Source organism: Juglans regia, chromosome 10 (genome assembly GCF_001411555.2).
Source record: "Juglans regia cultivar Chandler chromosome 10, Walnut 2.0, whole genome shotgun sequence".
Taxonomy (NCBI): domain Eukaryota; kingdom Viridiplantae; phylum Streptophyta; class Magnoliopsida; order Fagales; family Juglandaceae; genus Juglans; species Juglans regia.
Window position 1 is genome coordinate 24343074 of NC_049910.1, and position 20915 is coordinate 24363988.

The 20915-nt window shown below is 37.4% G+C and overlaps 2 protein-coding genes across 2 annotated transcripts; both read left to right on the forward strand.

Moving 5' to 3' along the window:
• Positions 1 to 15259: 15259 nt before the first annotated feature.
• Positions 15260 to 17847, forward strand: LOC109020619 (trimethyltridecatetraene synthase-like). The gene is made up of 2 exons (XM_019003123.2): positions 15260 to 16196; positions 17135 to 17847. Exons 1-2 carry the CDS (start codon positions 15282 to 15284, stop codon positions 17756 to 17758), a joined length of 1539 nt encoding a protein of 512 aa, XP_018858668.1. The 5' UTR covers positions 15260 to 15281; the 3' UTR covers positions 17759 to 17847.
• Positions 17848 to 19955: 2108 nt separating this feature from the next.
• On the forward strand, positions 19956 to 20513 carry LOC109020620. Its single transcript, XM_019003124.2, has one exon. The coding sequence runs from the start codon at positions 19956 to 19958 to the stop codon at positions 20511 to 20513; it is 558 nt and encodes a 185-aa protein (XP_018858669.2).
• The last annotated feature ends 402 nt before the right edge of the window (positions 20514 to 20915 follow it).

Here is a 20915-nt window from a genome sequence, read left to right on the forward strand (position 1 = left end):
GTTCTCTCAATTGCTATGACTCGTGGCTGGCCTCTGCTCCAGTTGGATATACAAAATGCCTGTTTACATGGATCCCTGTCTGATATTGTTTACAAGCAACAACCTCAGGGCTTTATTGATCAAAATTTTCCTCAGCATGTTTGCAAACTTCATAAAGCGATTTATGGTCTGAAGCAGGCCCCGAGGGCCTGGTTTTCACAATTAAGCTCTTGGTTAACTGGTTATGGTTTTTCTGCTTCTCAATCTGATTCGTCTCTATTCATATTGCATCATGGTGATTTACACATGTTCTTGCTGATTTATGTTGATGACTTTGTTCTGACTTCATCCAAGCCGAGTGCCATTAATAGCTTTATCAATGATTTGGGTCTTGCATTTCCTGTCAAGGATCTAGGAAAACTCTCCTATTTCCTTGGTCTCGAAATTGGCTACTCTGACTTTGGACTTTTTCTTTCCCAACGTAAGTACTTCAAAGACTTACTTGTTAGAAGCAACATGATTCATGCTAAACCCATCACCTCTCCTATGTCTGCATCTCTCAAGCTCTCACAGTTTAATAATCCCTCCTTTGATGATACTACTGTGTTAGAAGTATAGTTGGTGCTTTACAATATTTGTCCTTTACTAGACCTGACATATCCTTCTCAGTAAACAAAGTATGTCAATTCATGCATTCCCCAAAACAATCTCATTGGTCTGCTGTTAAGAGAATTTTGAGGTATCTTAAGGCCACAATTAATTATGGCTTGATGTTCAGATTCTCCTCACCCTTCACTCTTCACGCATACTCAGATGCAGATTGGGCAGGATACCCAGATGACAGAAGATCCACATCTGGTTTTTGTGTTTATTTGGGAAATCATCTTATTTCCTGGAGTTCAAAGAAGCAGAAGACAGTTGCTAGATCCAGTACAGAAGCAGAATACAACTCACTTGCATCCACTGCTACATAATTAATTTGGTTGTAAAAATTGATTCGGGAGTTGGGTCTATTCCTTCCTAAATCTCCAACTTTGTGGTGTGATAACATTAGAGCAACATACTTATCAGCCAACCCTGTTTATCACTCCATGACGAAGCATATGGACATTGATTATCATTTTGTTCATGATCGGGTTGCTGCCAAGAGTCTAACAGTTGCCCACTGCAGTTCCAAAGATCAGTTAGCTGATGTGCTGACAAAGCCCTTAGTTTCTGATACATTTTTTAGGTTTAGAACGAGTCTCACTGTGGTTGAAACCCCATTGGACTCGAGGGGACGTATCAACCTAGATAAATCAGTTTTACAGAATTCTTAGAATATTCTAGACTTTACACTTGTCATCATCATATTAGTTTTCTTGTAACTGAAATATTCTTGTAAACTCTATAAAAGGGACACTGTCCCCTCAATACAAAACATGGATTTCAGCTATACACAATTATTCTTCTGACAGTCCTACTGTGGGGGAACTTTGCTCTATTTTCGGGGGCTAAAACAGGGGACAAACGGCTTCTCGTGGGCTAGTTGTGGCGTCGATTTGATGTGGAGATGGAGGCTGGGGGCTTGCGATGCAGCATCAATGGGCAATGGTCCCCTGCGACGATGACTGAGTGGTGCAGGGACAGCGATGGACAGTGGTTGCCAACTATCTCAACAATGGTGCAACGTGCATGTGTTCGGTCAGGGTTTCAATGATGGTGGTCTTGCGAGAATTGGAGGGGTTTGCGTCATATGGTGGTGGGAAGAAAAGAAAAGAAAAAACTGGTGGTCATGCCGCATGGCTGAGGCTTAAGGAGAAACAGTTGTGACTGGTAGCGAAACTGCTGTGATTGGTTGGTAGTAAAGGAAACCGATAGGTAGTTTGGTAGAGGTATACAACAACCTAGATTGGGAAAAAGAATGAGGTTTTGATGAACGTCCAAAATCATGCGTGTGTGTATATATATATATATATATATATATATACCAATTGCCGTAAACCCTAATGGGTTAGAGACATGCATGGTGGGGGAAGGTGGTGACGGCAACCAAGAAGTAACTGGGTTTGAAAAAAAAAACATTTATCATAAAGCTCGGGGCTGTATGATAGGTTTAAGGATTTTAATGTGAACGAAACTCTAGAGTTGTAACTTTGAAAAAAAAAACATTTTAAAAACATAAAACATAAGTTGGATTCTTAAAAAAAGAAATAAGACCCGTAATCTATATTTAAAAAAAAACTTGAAAACTCAACTAGTCTTTTCATTCACAAATCTAAAAATATTTAGAAATCGGGCTAGGCTGGGTGCATGTGTTATATATGATTTTACTTATTCTTAAATGATGTTTCTATTTCCACTCGAGTAATTTAAAAAATTGATCTAAACTTTCATGTACAAAAGTTGTCAGGCCATCACTTCTCAAACTTTAGATACTATCTACTCATTGTTAGTGCATTTGTCGAGGTCCGAGAGACTATGTAGTGAAGTAACAAAGAAAGCCACACATTACTTCTGGATAAGTCCTCGTTCGAATGTCTACAAGATAGGAAATCGATATAATCTTTTATTAGCCGTCTTGTAACGTTGTAAGAAGGATAATACTAAATTTATGTAAAATTGATCTTGTCCTGAAGAGAATGAACGAAGAGTTATCCTGAAGAAATGTATAACTTTCTTTGTTGCTTCACTTGTTGAACTTCGAGAGACTCTGTACTGAAATAACAATGAAGGCAAGGCATTTCTTCAAAATCATCCTCCGGTACAACCTATGCAAGACAGGAAGCTAGTATAGACTTGTAAGATAGATAATAATAAGTTTATACAAACTTACAATCTTGCAGAGGCTGTATGAGAAATGATCTTGAGAAATGTCCGGTTTTTATTATTACTTCACTCGTCAGGGTCAAAGAGGCTGTGCAATGTAGTAACAATGAAAGCTCGATCACTTGTGAAAGATAATTCTCCGTTTATTCTCTACAAGACTGGAAGCCAGTATAGACTTATTATCAGCTTTCTTGTTAGCTTGTAAGATGAATAATAACAAGTCTATACAAACTTTACGTCTTGCAGAAAATGAACAGAGAATTATCTTGAAGAAGTGATTGGGCTTTCATTGTTACTGTGCTGCATAGTCTATCTGACCTCTAGACATGATGGGTAATTTTGACAATTAAATATTTAGTTTGATTCTTTAAGTTAATCAAGAGGGAAGAAAGTCGTCATTTAAGAGTTATAATCGAAATCGTACGGAACTAAACTTTCATTTGACATTATTAGGCGTGTAGAGCGATGAATTTGACTATCTTGTCAGACTGTTCCCTAGACATCACTATTGTTGATTAAAAATAGTTTGTGTGTGCTGAAAACAACAAAAACTTCATTACTCATAATAGTTGAATTATGTCCAAGTTTAAACCCATGTTACATAACACTTAACTGCCTAGGTTTTTTTATTTTTTATTATCGAATAATATTTTTTTTATTTTTATCTTATTTTAATTATAATTTTAATCACTGGTATTCTCCTTGAATAAGGTTCCTGCAATGTTTTCTCGCTTGCAAAGTAACTATATATTTTTCGAGAAATAATTTTTAGCCTGGACGAACACTTTTGCTAGCCCTCTCGAGCGCATGCAAGGACTTTTCGTCTTGTATAGAAACAATATATTCTCATCATAAGGTGTGCCATTGCCCAATGGTTGCTCATGTAACACCCACTTCCACCGTGAAACCCAATCTTAGACTTGCTGAAGCCTAGCTTTCAAGAGAAAACGATGCCGTTTTGGGTAAGCCACCTCCCTTTCAAAATTCTTCTTGAACCCGACGGTTACTGCTCTTATCTCTTCCCATTCAGTTTTTTTTTTTTCACACCCCCGAATCCCTCTCCACCTTGAGTTCCACCTCCCCACACCTCTGTAACCTTTTTTCTTTCTCCCTTGTAAGTTCTCTCTCAAGCTCTCGGTTCTCTCTCTCAGGGTCATTCGTTTCACTGCACAGCTACATGCAGTCACCGTTACCTGGGTCTTTGCACTGCTACAACACCGCCAGCCTCCCTGCATGACCGTCCTCCACTCTCATGCCCCATCATCGACAATAGACAATGTCGAACATCAAGACTCTGTTGTTGGAAGCAGCCCCGTTGTACTCCTCACAAGAGTCGCGCATGTAACCACCGTAAGCCACCCCAAAGAAGAACTCCTCCTCCGATGTTTCCTATGAATCAGCCACCCCCATGCACGTTCAACAGCTTTAAGCCATCGTGTCATAACCTCGTCTCTTGATTCACCACTGTGCTAGCCACCGAAACCTTGGACGAGTGTGCCCTATTGCACCACGCCGAAATAGGGGAGGTATTTTGCCCCATTGTAAGACACTGCAACCACCCCCACCGTGAACTCCATCACTTTGAGACACTGTAGAAAACGCCGGTGAAAACTTCCCGTCACCCCCAATCCGCTGCACGCTACCTTAGTCTCACGGTGAGCTACATCTCTCCCTATTTCTCACGCTTGGCTTGCTCATCCCGTTACCTCTCTCTCTCTCTCTCTCTCTCTCTCTCTCTCTCTCACTCTCTCACTCATCACCCTCTCTCTCTCAGTGCTCTGCCTCCAAGCTCATCAGCGATTACATCTCAGCTGTTCATCTCCGTCGACGTCCAGTTCCGAGTCCCTGTCGCAGTTGATCCATCTCTCTCTCGGTGAGCTTAGTTTTTATGTATGTTATGGCCGATTGTTTCCTGTTTTAGAAACTTTGTCTATGATTTTTCTTAACTTCCCATTTTTTTCCCCTAAAACATCCCTTTAGGTGAGTTTTATATTTATAAGTCTAGTGCTCATTTTATGAGAGTATAATATATATATATTTTTTTAAAATATGAATTTTTAAAGTGAACAGTAAGTACAAAATATTTTTTTGATTTAACCAAATTCTGATTTTCTACTTATAATGATTTTGATATAATTATGTTATTTAGTTTATATTTTATAGTTAGACCTCATTAGTAATTGAGTTAGAATTTAATACTTTAGTAAGAGATTAAGTTGGATATTGAGGAATTTGGGAAATGAGGATATTTGTAGGGATTGAGAATTTAGGTTTTTGGGGAATAAAAATAGGTTATTTTAGCATCTTAGGCTTAAATATTGAAATACATGTTCAATTTCAAATTTACGAGAATTACGTGATTTTTTTATAGGTGACGATTAATATTTGTTCGACATTATTGAGGAAATTTTTGAAAAGCTAAAAAGTCCAGGTAAGCAAGGTTCATATACTAGTTTTGTATAAAAGAAATGAAATGAGGTTGGCTTTGAAAATAAGCATTTTTGTTTCCGAAAAAAAATATGAAAACAACCTCAGATGTTTATTTTGCATATGCATAAATTCTGTATAAGAGAAAGTATTTTCTGTCATGACTAGTGTAGACATGAGTTAATTTTTTGCATTCTGTTTTTGAACTATGCAAAAAGCGAAAATGAAAATCTAAAAGTTTTTGCTATGAATAAATGAAGATGTTTTGGTTTCTATTTATTTCGAACATGTGAAATGATCTGAAACTATTCAGTATTTTGTTTTGATATGATGTGTCATCTGAAAACCTTGGCATGAAGTTCTGATTCTATATCTGATTCCGAAGATATTCCGTTCTGTTTTTGTTAAGGCCCGTCCACGGGTGTAATGGTGGTTTATAACCTTACCACGGGGGTTAAACATGGTATTTGTCCCGATGTGATGTTATGAATATAATGTTTCAGTTTGGATATGCCAAAGGATTTTCTTTTTGGGGACAAGTTTGTTTTTCTGAAAATTTCGCTCTTATGATTTTGTACCAAGTTTTGTTTATGCATTTCGAAAGTAAAAATATTGTTTCTGCATTCTGAAAGTAAATGTTTTGTTCTGCATTCCGAACTTTATAAATGCTCATGTTTACATGCTAGTATATACTCTTTGCTTAATGAGTTGTTGATAATTCACCCATTATCTCCTTAATATTTTTTAGATATTTTGATGGTTTAGCTGAGGATCAAGATTATGAGGCATTGTGTGAAATGATTTAAGTATGGTTTAAGCATAGGAAGTTTTTATGAGTTTTTTCGATTTTCTTAAAAAAATATTATTGTGTTATGATGACTTGACATTTTTGAAAAATTAGTTATATAAAAGAAATGAGATTGAATTGAATTTTCTATATGATATTGGAAATTTGGAATCAGTTTTTATATTGTTGAAATGTGAGTTTAAGTGTTAGGAAGTAACTTTCCGATCCGTGTAGGACTGGGGCATTACAGCTCGTCCCGGGATTCGAGCTCTCGTCTCTCCACCGGAGTTCGAGCATTTCTTTGGTCCCAAGATACGATCAGATCGCCATCGTGGTTTGAGCATACCTATTTCGCCTGGAATTAAAGCTCTCTTTGTTCCTCCGACAATGCTTGCCCATGACTGGTTCGAGCACTTTGTTAATTGCTATGGTGGAAGGGCAATTACCTCCTATATTATTTTTAAAACAACATTTTTTTTTCTTCAAATTTGAAAGTGTATAGGGGGGAACCGGGTGCGTGCCTTGCACGTGGGTCCTACTAGTTTATGTACTAATTATGGGGCTAATAATACTTGATAACCGTCCATTATTATCGGTTTTTTATTTAAAAAAAGTTTTGAACTTTCGGACAATAGGATAAAATTAAAAAGGGCTAGACTGGCCCCCATTTAGATATAGATGGCTATCATCAAAACCTAACCCCATTTAAATAGGGGCAATAAAAAAACATTTGGAAATCGCTTGCCATTAATCATCCTAAAAAGACTTTTAATTAACAATGCTATACAACAGCGAATCATTCAATAAGATTATTTCCTCATTACAAGAAAAATAAGTATTTATAACTATTTATTTGTAACGAAAAAATTATTAATGATCAAAATAGATTTATTTTAATTGTAAATAATTATTTCACTAGAATTAACTGACTGTAAATAAATAATTTTTTTGTAGTGATTATACACAAACATGATTTTGCGTATATCCCATTACTTTATCATGTGATGCATGTGAAACGATTTTGCATAAAAAAAGGTTGTGCAAACAGCTACATCTCATTTCAAGGTGGTTGAACTTTTAATTAATTTACAGCAAGTGGTCCTTTACATATATATATATATATATATGTATAATATATACATACATATATATATATATATGTATGTATATTAGTGCGCGCGGGAATGCGCTTGTGTGATGATATCAATATTTTTCCACATGCTAATCATGGAAAATTATTAAGTACTAATCTTAGATTACGGACGAGGTGGCATTCCCAATCGATCACAATATGCCAACGTGTCTAGCTTCCCGACTCGTTGGATCTATATATGATACCAACAAGTACATTCTATATTAGACAAGTTTGTATATATTTTGAGAGCAATACAATTTTTATATTAATTTGATTAGCTCAAATTAGTATAAATTTTCTTTTTTAATGATGATAAATCCTTGTTCTGGGTTCTCTCTCTTATACTTTTGGCTAAAATTAAGTAAAATGCTAGTTGAACCGATAAAAGTAATTAATTGAATTTTTTATTTTTTATTTTTACTTTTTTTTAGTACTTAATGATTAAGGAAGTGACTATTAATGAATTTTAATTTAAAAAAAAATATTTAAAGATGTATAAAAAATTATTGAAAGAAAAAGAAAAAAGAAAATAAAAAAAAGTGCATTTATCGGTCGACTTCCTCAGCTAAATTATTGGTCTGAGTGGCACGGTCCTTGACTAAAATGTTTCAGAATATATAATAGATGAGGGATATATACTATACTTGTTCAAGATTAATCAATATACTTTAATGTCAAAAAAAAAAAAAAAAAAAAAAGAAAGATTAATCAATATGCTAGAATGCATTGTAAGATCAGCACTTGGTTAATTTTGACCAAGTGTGTATATATATATATATATATATATATATATATATAAATAAAATTTATTATCGTATAGAAAATGCCTATGAAGGCTTATCAATTTATCGTATATAATTTCTTATTAGAGTCTAACCTCAAATACAATAAAAATATTAATTTTTCTTCAAAATTTAAAACTTTGGCTCTAAACCTTTTGAAAAGCCAAAAAGTATAAATTAAAAGATCTCTCATAGCATGCAATATATCATTATACTCTTCCTAATCGAGTGACGAGTCCTCTTCAAGACTTTCCTTTGTTGATAAATTTTATATTTTCTCAAGTGTTCTTAAATTCTTTCTAATCTCTATTTTTGTAATATATTTCGACATTATAATTTTTTTTTAAAGAAGAAAAACTCTAATTTATCCTTGATTATTATATTAATGGTGGATCGCATATCTCCATAACAATAAATTTATAATATATATTCTTTAGTACTATCTTTTATTCTTAGAAATTAACCTAAGAGTTTGGCGCCGAAAACACTCATTATATATGTGTAACGTTTTACTAATGTCTATTGAGCTATCAAAAGCATTTGGTTACATTAATATTAAGGAGATCGATACTCTCCTCTCTTTTCTCTCTAGAATAGAGGTGGAGCAAATTCGTGCTTGGCATGTGAGGCAGTTATAACAGAATTTGGAGTGGCTGGGTGGTGGTCCTAAGGGGGGAAAAGGCATCTGACAAGGTGGTCGTTGAAGAAGGGAAACGTAGCAGGTGGTACACTGAGTGGTACCGACGAGGAAAATGGCGTCGCCGCCCTAAATTGGGGTGGGTTGAAGGTGGTTTGCATCATATGGAGAAGGGTTTTCTCTTACACTGTGGTGACCAAGCTTTGTAAAAAGCTTTACGGGGTTGGCTCTGTTAAAAAGTTTGGAAGAAAAGATTACGATAGTATATTGAGAATGGAAGAAATGGCAGGGAAATGGGAGAAGCTGAAGCTTACGGAGGAAGAGGACCAGGTTTTTGTTGTAGATGAATGTATCTCGAATGAAGTCGAAGACAAAGGTGAGAGGAGCCTTGTGGGGAAGGTACTGACTGAAAGGTCCATAGGAAAAGGAGTTCTGGAGGCTACCATGGCCAAGGTGTGGAGAATCTCCAGGCTTGCATCATTCCGGGAGGTAAGAACGAATGTTTTTGTTATTACCTTTGCAACAAGGGATGATAAACAGAAGATTTGGGATGGGAAACCTTGGTTATTTGACAACTTCCTAATTGTCATTAATCTGTTCGACGGGTTTATCCAACCAGCTGAACTGGCTTTTACAGTAGAGAGATTTTGGGTACAACTTCATGACCTTCCACTTGCTTGTATGAACAAGGAATGTGGGAGACATATAGGGAGTGTGGCCGGGAAGGTTCTTGATGTGGTCACTGGGGAGGATGGATGTGGATGGGGTCAGTTCTTACGTGTTAGAGTGGAAGTGGATATAAGAAAGGTATTGGTAAGGGGAAGGGTGATTTCTGTTAAGGGGAAGAATGTGTGGATTCCCTTTAAATATGAAAAATTACCTAAAATCTGTTTTGATTGTGGGAACTTTTCTCATGATGGTAAGGAATGTGGTAAGAAGGAAGGAACCTCTATGCAAAAACAAGAGCAGTATGGTTTATGGCTTAGAGCAGCTCCTTATGTTAGGAAAAACGTGAGGCCTGGCTTTACTGGAAAAAATGGGGAAGATGACAGAAATGAGCCTGTGCAAGTTCCAAGTGATGTAATGGGTGGAAATGATAGCAACATGGGTGGAACAGATTCCTTAATGGCTCCAAATGATGTGGATAAAGGCAGTAAAGAGAAATCATTGCAAGATTCAAAGAAAGCAGAAGGGAATGATGGGGGAAAAGATATAGAGGATGTAGTTGTTGGATCAGGTATGGAAATTGGGGAAAAGGTGGATGGGGAAGGGTCTGTGGGTAGGAAGGAATTAATTCCTCAGAATACAAAAGAAGGAGGGAGGTGGAGGAGGAAGGTAAGAGTAAATGATGGGTTTTATGAGGTGGCTGTAACTCAAGAAAAGCTAATAAGAGGAAGGAAGGGAAAAGGGATTGCTACGATAGAAGGACCAAGAAAGAAGAGCAAAAAGGAAGGGAAATTTGAAAGTAATGCAATTGTATTGGTGGAGGCTGTTGAGCAGCCCCACCAATTACAATGAAACTTCTAAGTTGGAACTGCCGAGGGCTTGGGAACCCTCGGACAGTTCAGGATCTTTGCTCTTTAGTAAAGGAAAAGAAGCCCCATTTTGTCTTCTTAATGGAGACAAAGATGCATAAAGGGAAATCTGATTGGTTGATGAAAAAAGTAGGGATGTCGAATTGTTTTGAAGTGGATGCAGTAGGTAAAAGTGGAGGACTAATGTTGTTTTGGAACAATGAGATGGTGGTAGACATTTATAATTTTTCTCAAAGGCATGTTAATTGCTGGATTCATGACATCACAGCTAAAGACAGGTGGTTATTCACTGGATTCTATGGGCATCCAGAGGTGCAGAAAAGAAAGGAGGTATGGAGGATGATAGCTTCTTTCAAACCTGCTAAAGGTGTACGATGGTGTGTGGCAGGTGATTTCAATGAAATAACCACAAATGATGAGAAAGTAGGAGGTAGACAGAGGAGTGAAAATCAAATGGCAATATTTAGAGATGCTCTGGAAGAAAGTGAGTTGTATGACCTGGGCTGGTGTGGGGATAAGTATACTTGGAGCAATAGGCATGCTGATGATACCTTTACTAAGGAACGCTTGGATAGGGTTGTGGTTAATTCTAATTGGTTGGATCTCTATTCTGATAATAAGGTAGAGGTCCTGCCTGCAAGGTGCTCTGACCATAAACCTTTATTGCTAGTGTTTGATAGCTTAAGGGGAGCTGGGGAAAAAAAGAAAAAATGGTTCAAGTATGAAGCTGCTTGGGCTTTGGAAGAGGAATGCAGTAAAGTGATTGAAGTTGAATGGAGACAAGACAGTTATGGAGGTTCCTCATCTTCTGTGATCCAGAATCTGCTTACTAAATGTAGTTCAGCTTTGAGCAGGTGGAGTTACAAGATAGATACAAATAGAAGCAGGGAGCTAAAGAGCAAGACTGAGTTATTGAAAAGATTGCAAGCTGAGGAGGATAGAGAGACTATCACAGAAATTAAAAGAGTTCAGGAAGAGGTGGGTACCTTATTAGACCAAGAAGATATTAAGTGGAAACAAAGGGCTAAAAAGAATTGGTATAAGCTGGGAGATAGGAATACCAAATTCTTCCATGCGTGTGCTAATCAAAGAAGGAGAAAAAACATGATTTTACAGATCAAAGACACTCATAACAGGCTCTTTAATGAACCTGCAACGGTGGAAATGGCTTTCAATAGTTATTTCAAGAGCCTCTTTACAACATCCAATCCATCTGAGGAAGATATAGAGGTCTGTGTTCAGAACTTGACAGCAAAAGTCACAGAGGAAATGAATGAGCATCTGTCCAGACCTTATACCAGAATTGAAGTAGAAGAGGCTTTAAATATGATGGGGCCTCTTAAGTCTCCTGGACCTGATGGCTATGGTGCGTGCTTCTTCCAACAACACTGGAGTATTGTGGGTGATAAGGTGGTGGCAGCAGTTTTGGAGTTCTTAAATGGTGGTAATATCCCTCATTCCTTAAACTATATCTACATTGCATTAATTCCTAAGACTAATAGGCCTGTGTTGGTTAGTGAATTTAGACCAATAAGTCTTTGTAATGTGGTGTACAAGCTTTGTTCTAAGGCTATTGCAAATAGGTTGAAATCTGTTCTGTCTGTTATAATTTCTCCTAACCAGAGTGCTTTCCTTTCGGGAAGACTCATTTCTGATAATGTAATGTTAGCCTATGAAGTGTTACATACTATGAAAACAAGGCTGAAAGGCAAGCAAGGGAGCATGGCACTGAAGATGGATATGTCGAAGGCTTATGATAGGATTGAATGGAAGTTCCTAGAAGCTGTTTTAAGAAGATTAGGCTTTAATCAGCAATGGATTAAGCTTGTGATGAGTTGTGTGAGCTCAGTGAACTATTCTGTGCTAGTGAATGGGAAACCAGGGAGGAAGGTGATACCATCAAGGGGATTAAGGCAGGGAGACCCAATTTCCCCCTACCTGTTCATTCTTTGTGCAGAATGTCTCAGCTCTCTATTGAATTCTGCTGATCAGAGGGGTATTATCAAAGGGGTGGCAGTTGCTCGAGGTGGATTGAGAGTCAATCATCTGCTATTTGCAGATGATTGTGTTTTGTTTGGAAGAGCTAATGAGGAGGAATGGAGACAATGGTGCAGTATTTTAAAAATGTATGAGGCAGCTTCATGCCAGTTTCTGAATAAGGAAAAATCATCCTTATTTTTTAGTACAAACACCTCTGCAACAGAAAGAAGAAAGATCAGTATTGCAGCAGGTGGGGTGGTTTGTGGATCATATGAAAAATACTTGGGCTTACCTACTATGGTGGGCAAGTCTAAATATAATACGTTCAGAGGTGTTAAGGAGAAAGTGTGGAAGAAAATTGATAGCTGGAAAAACAGTTTTCTGTCTCAAGCTGGAAAAGAGGTTCTTATCAAAGCTGTGTTGCAAGCTATTCCCTCTTACACATTGGGGGTTTTTAAATTGCCTGTTTCTTTGTGTAAGGAGCTTAATTCCTTGTATGCTAGCTTCTGGTGGGGTCACAAAGAAAATGGAAAGAAAATGCATTGGTGGAATTGGGAAAGAATGGGGAGGCAGAAAGGAGAAGGGGGTATGGGATTTAGAGACATTGAAACTTTTAATGCTGCTATGCTTGCTAAACAAGGCTGGCGCCTCTTGACTAATCCTTTGTCTCTGGTTGCCAGAATTTATAAAGAGAAGTATTACAGAAATACAGAATTCTTAAGTGCTAAAATTGGGATCAACCCTTCATTTATTTGGAGAAGTGTTTTATCAGCAAGGTCTCTACTGAAGGAGGGGTTACAGTGGAGAGTTGGTAATGGGAGCAAAGTAAAAATTTGGGGAGAGAAATGGCTACCAACTCCTGTGACTAAATGTATACAATCCCCAATCATGAGTCAATGGAAGGAAGAGAAGGTGAGCAAACTGATTGATCCAATTACCAAGACATGGAAGGAAGGGCTAATCAGAAACTTATTTTCATATGAGGAGGCCTCTGTCATTCTCAAGTTACCTTTGAGTAGGCTGGGCAATGGTGATAAACAGATTTGGGGTTGTACCAAGGAGGGTATCTTTACAGTGAGGAGTGCATATCATCTTGGTATGGAGAAAAAAAGAAGAACTCGAGGAGAGGCATCAAAGGTTGAAGAAAGTGTTGCTGTATGGAAACAAATGTGGAGATTGGAAGTGCCTGCAGTTGTTAAAATATTTCTTTGGAAAGCTTTGAACAATATTCTTCCTACTAATAGTAACCTTTTTAAGAAAAAAATAGGTGAAAGTCCTTTATGCCCAATATGTGGATCAAATGAGGAGTCTGTTTTTCATATATTATGGAGTTGTCCTTCAGCTGCTGATGTTTGGGCAGAAAGTAACAGCCCTATGAAGAAATGGGCAAATGAGGGAGTTGATTTCATGTCCCTTTGGATTAAAATGATTAATGCTCTAAAAAATGAAGATATTGAGTGGATGGCAGTGGTTATGCGAAGGATATGGCTAAGAAGGAATAGGTTTATCTTTGAGAACAATTTTTACAGTCCTAAACAAGTCATCTTGATGGCTGGTGAGGGTCTGGAGGATTACAAAACAGCAAAGATGAGTACAATTGGATGTCAAGATGGTGGTGGATCACATGGAGCACAGAAGAAATGGAAAAAACCTGGTACTAATGTGATTAAGGCTAATTGGGATGCAGCTATGGACTTAGAAAACCAGAGAATGAGAATGGGAATTGTGTTTAGAGATGAAGAAGGAGAGGTGCTGGCGTCTGTGTGTGATGTGAAACAGAATGTGCATGATCCTGCTCTAGCTGAGAATTTGGCTTTATGGAGGGCAATAGAGATAAGTTCTGAACTATCCTTTTCCTTCTCTGAACTTATGTTTGAAGGTGATGCAGCTAATATTATTCAAAGGATCAACAAGGCAGATGAAGATCAGTCATGGATGGGGCACATCATCAATGATATAAAGCACGTTCTTCAGCAAAAGGAGGGGTGGTCAGTATGCTATACTCCTAGAGAAGGAAATTCTGTTGCTCACTTATATATTGGCAAAACATGCATTATTATGTGGGGAAGAAAGGGTTTGGATCGAAGGGGGTCCCTTTGTAATATGCAATGAATTAGTGAAGGATAAGATGTATTACCCTGACTTTGTGGAAGATATATAAAATCTGATAGTATTTCAAAAAAAAAAAAAAAGCATTTGGTTACGTCCCTTTCAGCTGGTGCTAAACGTCCCTTTCAATTGCTCAAATACTTTAGTATATTTAATTAATTAGTGGACAATGAAGATAGCTGCATGAATTAAGCATGCACGCAGGCTAGGATATGTCTAAAATATATGATATATATGACTGAATTATGGCCATGCCTGCCATATATGATCAGATCTAGTGATCGATTGCTGTCGGTGATCATGATCACGATACGAATCTTAGCATAAGAACAGGAAAATGATCATCCCGCCCGGGCCAACATGACTTATATATTATATTAATATATTAAAAAAACTTATTGAAACAAGAATCGCGTCATTCTGGCTGAAATTTAATATCAAATTCAGCCTTAGATTTTGCTTAGTGAAAAACTTAAAGTTCATCATGTTGTGAGAAGTTAATTATAGGGTGAGGATTAGAAGAATACAATTTTCTAAAAGAGAAATGATACTTGTACTAGTCGTGAGTGTGCAAGTCATGTTGTGCAATTACTTTTAAAAAAGTGAATAAATATAGATTCACGTAAAAAGAAATTAATTTTTTAATAATAAATTCTATAAATTAATTACACAACATTTAAACACTCTACAATTATATGTAGTATTACGTACTCTTTTAAAAAATAACTCAGCGCCATTCCAAATCACTCTCCCGACAATCTCCATGACAATCAACAATCGAAAGGCTGAATATATTGGGAGTACCGTTAGATGAACGCATATGACAAAAGGTAAATACAGTACGTAATAGAACTACAATCATGATTTGTTCTTGGATAGTGGAAGGATAAGATCATAACATCATTTTCCATGTGCAGTTGACAGTACTACACTACCCATAAAATTAGACGACAAAAGAGAAAAAGTTCAAACAATAGCATAGCACCTGATATTGATACTTACCAACTAATTTCGACGCATGCCATGCATCCAGCTTACTCAACTATATAAATGCCAAAATCCAACTCAAACTTTCACTACCCAGAAACCCTAAATCTCACTTATGGAGGCTTCTTCTACTTCTTGGGCTGTTTTAGTATTGGCATGGCTAGCTATTATGCTCTTTCTCTCTAAAATAGCACCCTTCAAACATCGCCACCGACAAAAATCTCCTCCAGGTCCCAAACCTTGGCCTATCATAGGCAATCTAAACCTTCTTGGGTCCCTCCCTCACCAATCCCTTCACAAATTGTCACAGCAATTCGGACCAGTCATGCAGCTTAAGTTTGGGTCCTTTCCTGTGGTGGTTGCCTCGTCTCCCGAAATGGCAAAGCAAGTCCTTAAGACACATGATCAGATCTTTGCCTCTAGACCCCTAAACGCTGCTGGGAAGTACACCAGTTTTAACTTCTGCAATCTCTTATGGGCCCCTTACGGACCATATTTGCAGCAATGTCGCAAAATATGTCTCTCTGAGCTACTTAGCTCAAAAAGACTAGAGTCCTCTGAGTACATTCGTTTTGAAGAAAGACATGACTTTGTTTCACGGCTATGCGCATTGTCTGGGAAACCAGTTCAGGTGAATGACCACCTATCACGCCTCAATTTCAGTATTATGAGTAGAATGGTATTGGGTAAGAAGTATTTCAGCGAATCCCAGCTCGAAACTTCAAACATGACATTTAAACAATTCAGAGAAATGTTTAACGAGTGGATGTTGCTTAATTCGGTATTGAACATTGGGGACTGGATACCTTGGATCGAGTTCCTAGACTTGCAGGGATATGTGAAACGTATGAGGGCTTTGGCAAAAAAGTTTGATCGGTTCTTTGACCATGTCTTCGATGAACACATGGCAAGTAGAGAAGGAGTGGAACAATTTGTGCCGAAGGACATGGTGGATTTTTTATTGGAGCTAGCTGATGATCCTAGAGTTGAAGTTAAGCTCACCTATGACCAAGTCAAGGGGCTCACTCAGGTATAACTATACTCTTGGGCCATTGATGTTTTTTCTTGTTTAAGTGGAAAACCGTTTTAAAAGTGAAGTAAATAAATGTGGGAGAGTTCATATTTTACTATCAACTATGCAATACTAGCCTCACACGTTTCATATAAAACGGAAGTTTGTTGGATCTTAGTGCATGTTTAATTGGGATTGCTGTGAAAAATATAGCTTATAATTTTAGGCCTTGTAACTTATAACTTAAGTAATAAGTTATACTATTAATTAAAAAGTTATTTAGTACTGTTTGGTAACCATATGTGTAAAACATTTTCAAACATGTTACGTTTGTTTAGAAACAAATTAAAGAAGTGTTTTATGATGATCATTTGATTCTTTTCAAAATTATGGTCACATTTTTAAAAGTTTGAAAGTTGCAATTATCGTAAAGTTGTATGGGTATTTTTGCCCACTGATAATATTTTTAAAATTTCAATTACATTCTAGATTATCTGGAAAAATATGTTTAAGGAAAAACATCATTTAAAAGTATCAAATGATATTTTTCCTCAAACGTATTTTTTAGCTTATTTGAGATTAAAAAATACTTTATAATGTAACACCCAAACCACCTAAGTTTTTTATTAAAGAGTTTTTAAGACTATTTAAGCACTTTTAAGACTCCTAACGGAATCCCAAACATGCCCTTAATATTGGTTGCTAGATATCCGTCTTCAACCGGTAATTTTTTTATATACTGTTGTGGTTATTTGGGATTTCTTATTATAACTAGTCGATCAAGTTTGATCGATGGACTCGTTGGTGTAAAAACGTTATAGCTTAAAGATGTAAATTTATCGCTTCCTATTTGTAATAATATTATTACCACAATTAAAAAATATTTAACGTTTGTTTGAATATAATTTATTGACCATAATTAAAAAAACTATATAACGTTAATGTGATATTTTTAGGATCTCCTAGTAGGAGGAACAGATACATCTGTGGTTACGATGGAATGGGCAATGTCAGAACTCTTGAAGCAACCACACCTCATCATAAAGGCAAGAGAAGAGCTCGATAGGATTATTGGGAAAGACAGATGGGTAGAAGAGAAAGACATTGCACAACTTCCTTATATTGACGCAATTATGAAAGAAACAATGAGGAAACACCCAGTGGCAGCAATGCTTCCCCCACATCTAGCTCTTGAAGATTGTGACATTGCTGGTTATCATATTAGTAAAGGTACTAGAGTTGTCATAAACACATGGAGTATAGGAAGAGACCCATCAATATGGGATGCACCTGAAGAGTTCCGCCCAGAAAGGTTCATCGAAAAAGCCATTGATGTGAAGGGACAAGATTTCACTCTATTGCCATTTGGATCAGGGAGGAGGATGTGTCCGGGATACAGTCTTGGACTAAGGTTGACTATGGCAACCTTGGCTAATATGATACATGGATTCGAGTGGAAATTATCGGACAATATGAAACCAGAAGATTTGAGCATGGAGGAAGCTTATGGTTTGGCAACAACTAGAAAGTTCCCTCTTGTTGTAGTCATGAAACCTAGACTACCATATCATCTTTATTAATGCTCACTTGTTAGCTTGAATTATCCATCTTGTATCCCAGTACGTATTTTCGTAATAATTTCAATATTCACGCGAGCAGCTTGATATAATTGTTGATCTTGATTTCCTTGATCTCAAGCAGGAAAAAGCTAGTCACAAAAATTTACAGATTTCTAGGAATTAAATATTAAAAATCTAGTTAATCGAAAAATCAGACTTATATTAGAAACCCGTTTTTTTTTCACAAATTAATAGGAAAGTTCCATATCTAAGTTGGATATAAGAAAGCTTACCATATATAACATAAAATTTCTCCGCCAATTCCTTCTAGTCGGGCCTCTCTGTCCGTTATTATACCCCGAGAAGTGGAAAGAATTACAATTCCCATCCCGCCTAAAATTCTAGGAATTCCTTGATAGTTCGAATAGATTCGTAGACCGGGTCGACTGATCCGTTTTAAATTTAAAACATTTTTATATGGCCCTTTCCTATTCCTTCTATGTTGTAGGGTTAAAACCAAAAAATAGTTGTTGCTTTCCTGATGTTTCCTCACGTTTTCAATAAAACATTCTCTTAACAGTATTTTAAGAATTTGAGGGGATAACAAAGATTGACAACTCAAAATACAGGAAGAAAAAGAATCCTTTGGTTCGCTATTCCTTATTTACACTGGGGACTTAGTAAGACAGCGAGAAAATGCACAGAAAGAGGTTCTGAAAGAAAGAAAGAGATCTACTCCACTTTCTTTAATTACTACAATATACAGATAGGGGAATAGGACATCCCCGTGATTTCCTTCTACCCCTAGCCCGGCGAATCCCTTGGTTCCTTCTTTTAAAAAGAGTTGTTGCCCCTTTTCTAGTTGTGTACAGTAGTACGATAAGGAAGATTATTAGTGAGGCAGTCTATTAACTCTTACTATTCCTTATCTGTCTTAAGCCCTTCTTTCTACCACATCTGGACCTGTTTCCATTATTATATAATTTTAAGACTACAACGGATCTATGATAAGATCATTTATTTACAATAGAATGGTATACAAAGTCAACGACTCTCAATGAATACAAAATCGGATTTATGGCTACACAAACCATTGAGGATAGTTCTAGATCTGGTCCAAGACGAACTATTATAGACGAACTATCATATAGATCTAAATTTCTAAGCAATCACTGATATTAACGCATGTTTGAAAATCAAAATATTAGGAAATAGTAAAGTAATCAACATAGATATTTTGGTAACGAATTGAAAACTCATTTAAATAACCTCTTCAAAGTCTAAAACAACTGAATGGTATCCCTATAGAAATCGTTTGTTATAATTATTCTTACATACAAATCCTTGTACCTAAAAAAAAAAAAACCCAACCGATAACCTTGGAAAATGACCCGTTCACCTCTACTTGACCTCTTCCGCTTTCAAACTGGCTGGAGGGGACATTTAGACCCCTGGGCTTCGAGCCCATCTCTAAGGCCAAGCTCATCCATAAGTTCAAGAAGACTTATTGAAAGCTAAAAGCTAGGAGCCCCACAGACAGAGGGCTCGTAACCACAATCATGGGATAAGATAACCTCGAAGAATTGGGGATGAGGCCCACGACTAGACATCAATATCCTGAGTAAGATGACTCCTACAAAACAGGAGATATCTTCTCCAATGACTAAGGGATCACGAAGGATAAGCACACAAGACTGGTGACCAGAGTTAATCGCCATAATGCCACATCTTTCTATAAATAATTTGGTAGAGGTAACAAACATTATTATCTTTATTTTATATAAACTTATCCTTCTATTGTTATTGATTTAAGTATCGAAGTTTAAACAAGGTGCCATCTCTTCATTACTGCAAAGTCATCCGTACGGTCGGTGGTGTGAAACACGTCCTTTATAGTGGCGCCATTTGTGGGATTTTTATAGACTTCAACATGATTTTTACATGCCAATTGTCACGCGATCACAAGTTGATCGAGATCTAGGACCACAGAGGCAGAAGTGAGGTTAGCAGAAACAGAGGAAAGGCTAAAACAAGTAATGGCAATTGTTGAACAACTGCAGAAAGAAAGCGAGGAATTAAAACAATAGAGGGACAATCCTCCAGCCCAGAATGGGTAGCTTGTGGGAGATGCTCACAGTGCAGGGGGTTAATAGTGAAGAGATAGAGAAGAAAAAATATACATGATGAGCTGCGAAGTCTTATATCCAAATACGAGGAGATGGAGAAGAGGATGGGTGGTTCCTCTTCTGTGGAGCAGCTCCTCACACGCACAGATCTCCCTTACAGCGAGGAAGTCATGGCGGTCCCTCTACCGTCTATATTCAAGGTACCGCACATCGATCTATACGATGGATCCAAAGATCCTATTGATCACCTCGAGAATTTCATAGCACACATGACTCTCTCCGGCTTCCCTGGAGAGGTGGCTTGTCGTGCCTTCCGATTGATGCTAAAAGGAATAGCACGGGGGTGGTTTGGGACCCTTCGCCCTGGATCGATTAACAATTTTGAGGAGCTAGCTAAGCAATTTCTCACACAGTTTATGACAAGCAGGAGGCACTGCAAGCCGTCAGCCTATCTGTTAACCGTAAAACAGAAGGAAAGGGAGAATTTGAAGACTTACCTAATGCACTTCAATAAAGAGAGGCTCACCACTAATGATCAGGATGAAAAAATCACCTTAGCCGCACTACTGGGAGGAATCTGGCCTCGAAGCCCTTTGATGGTTGAGTTGGCCAGACGAACTCCATCCACATTAAGGGAATTCATGGATTGAGCAGAAGACTTTGTCAATGCGGAGGATACTCTACATGTTTTGCTAGAACCATGAAAGCAGGAGACAAAATTAGAGAACAGAAACCAGAACAATTCTAAAGACAAAGACAGGAAAACGAACGAACGAAGCCATCCTGATGACAGACGAGACCGATACACCAGCCACCAAGATCATGGGCGCCGACTTGTACATAACAACCACAATGTACATGAAAATGGTAAAAACTTAAAAAGGGAAGAATTCACGCTTGGCAAAGGTCAGCGCCATTGCACCTATCACCAAAGCTACTCCCATTGGACCTAAGATTGCATCACCCTAAAGAAGCAGATTGAAGAAATGATTGGAAGTGGGGAACTGGAAAGGATGCTGGCTAATTACATAAAGCCACGAAGAGGGGAAAAT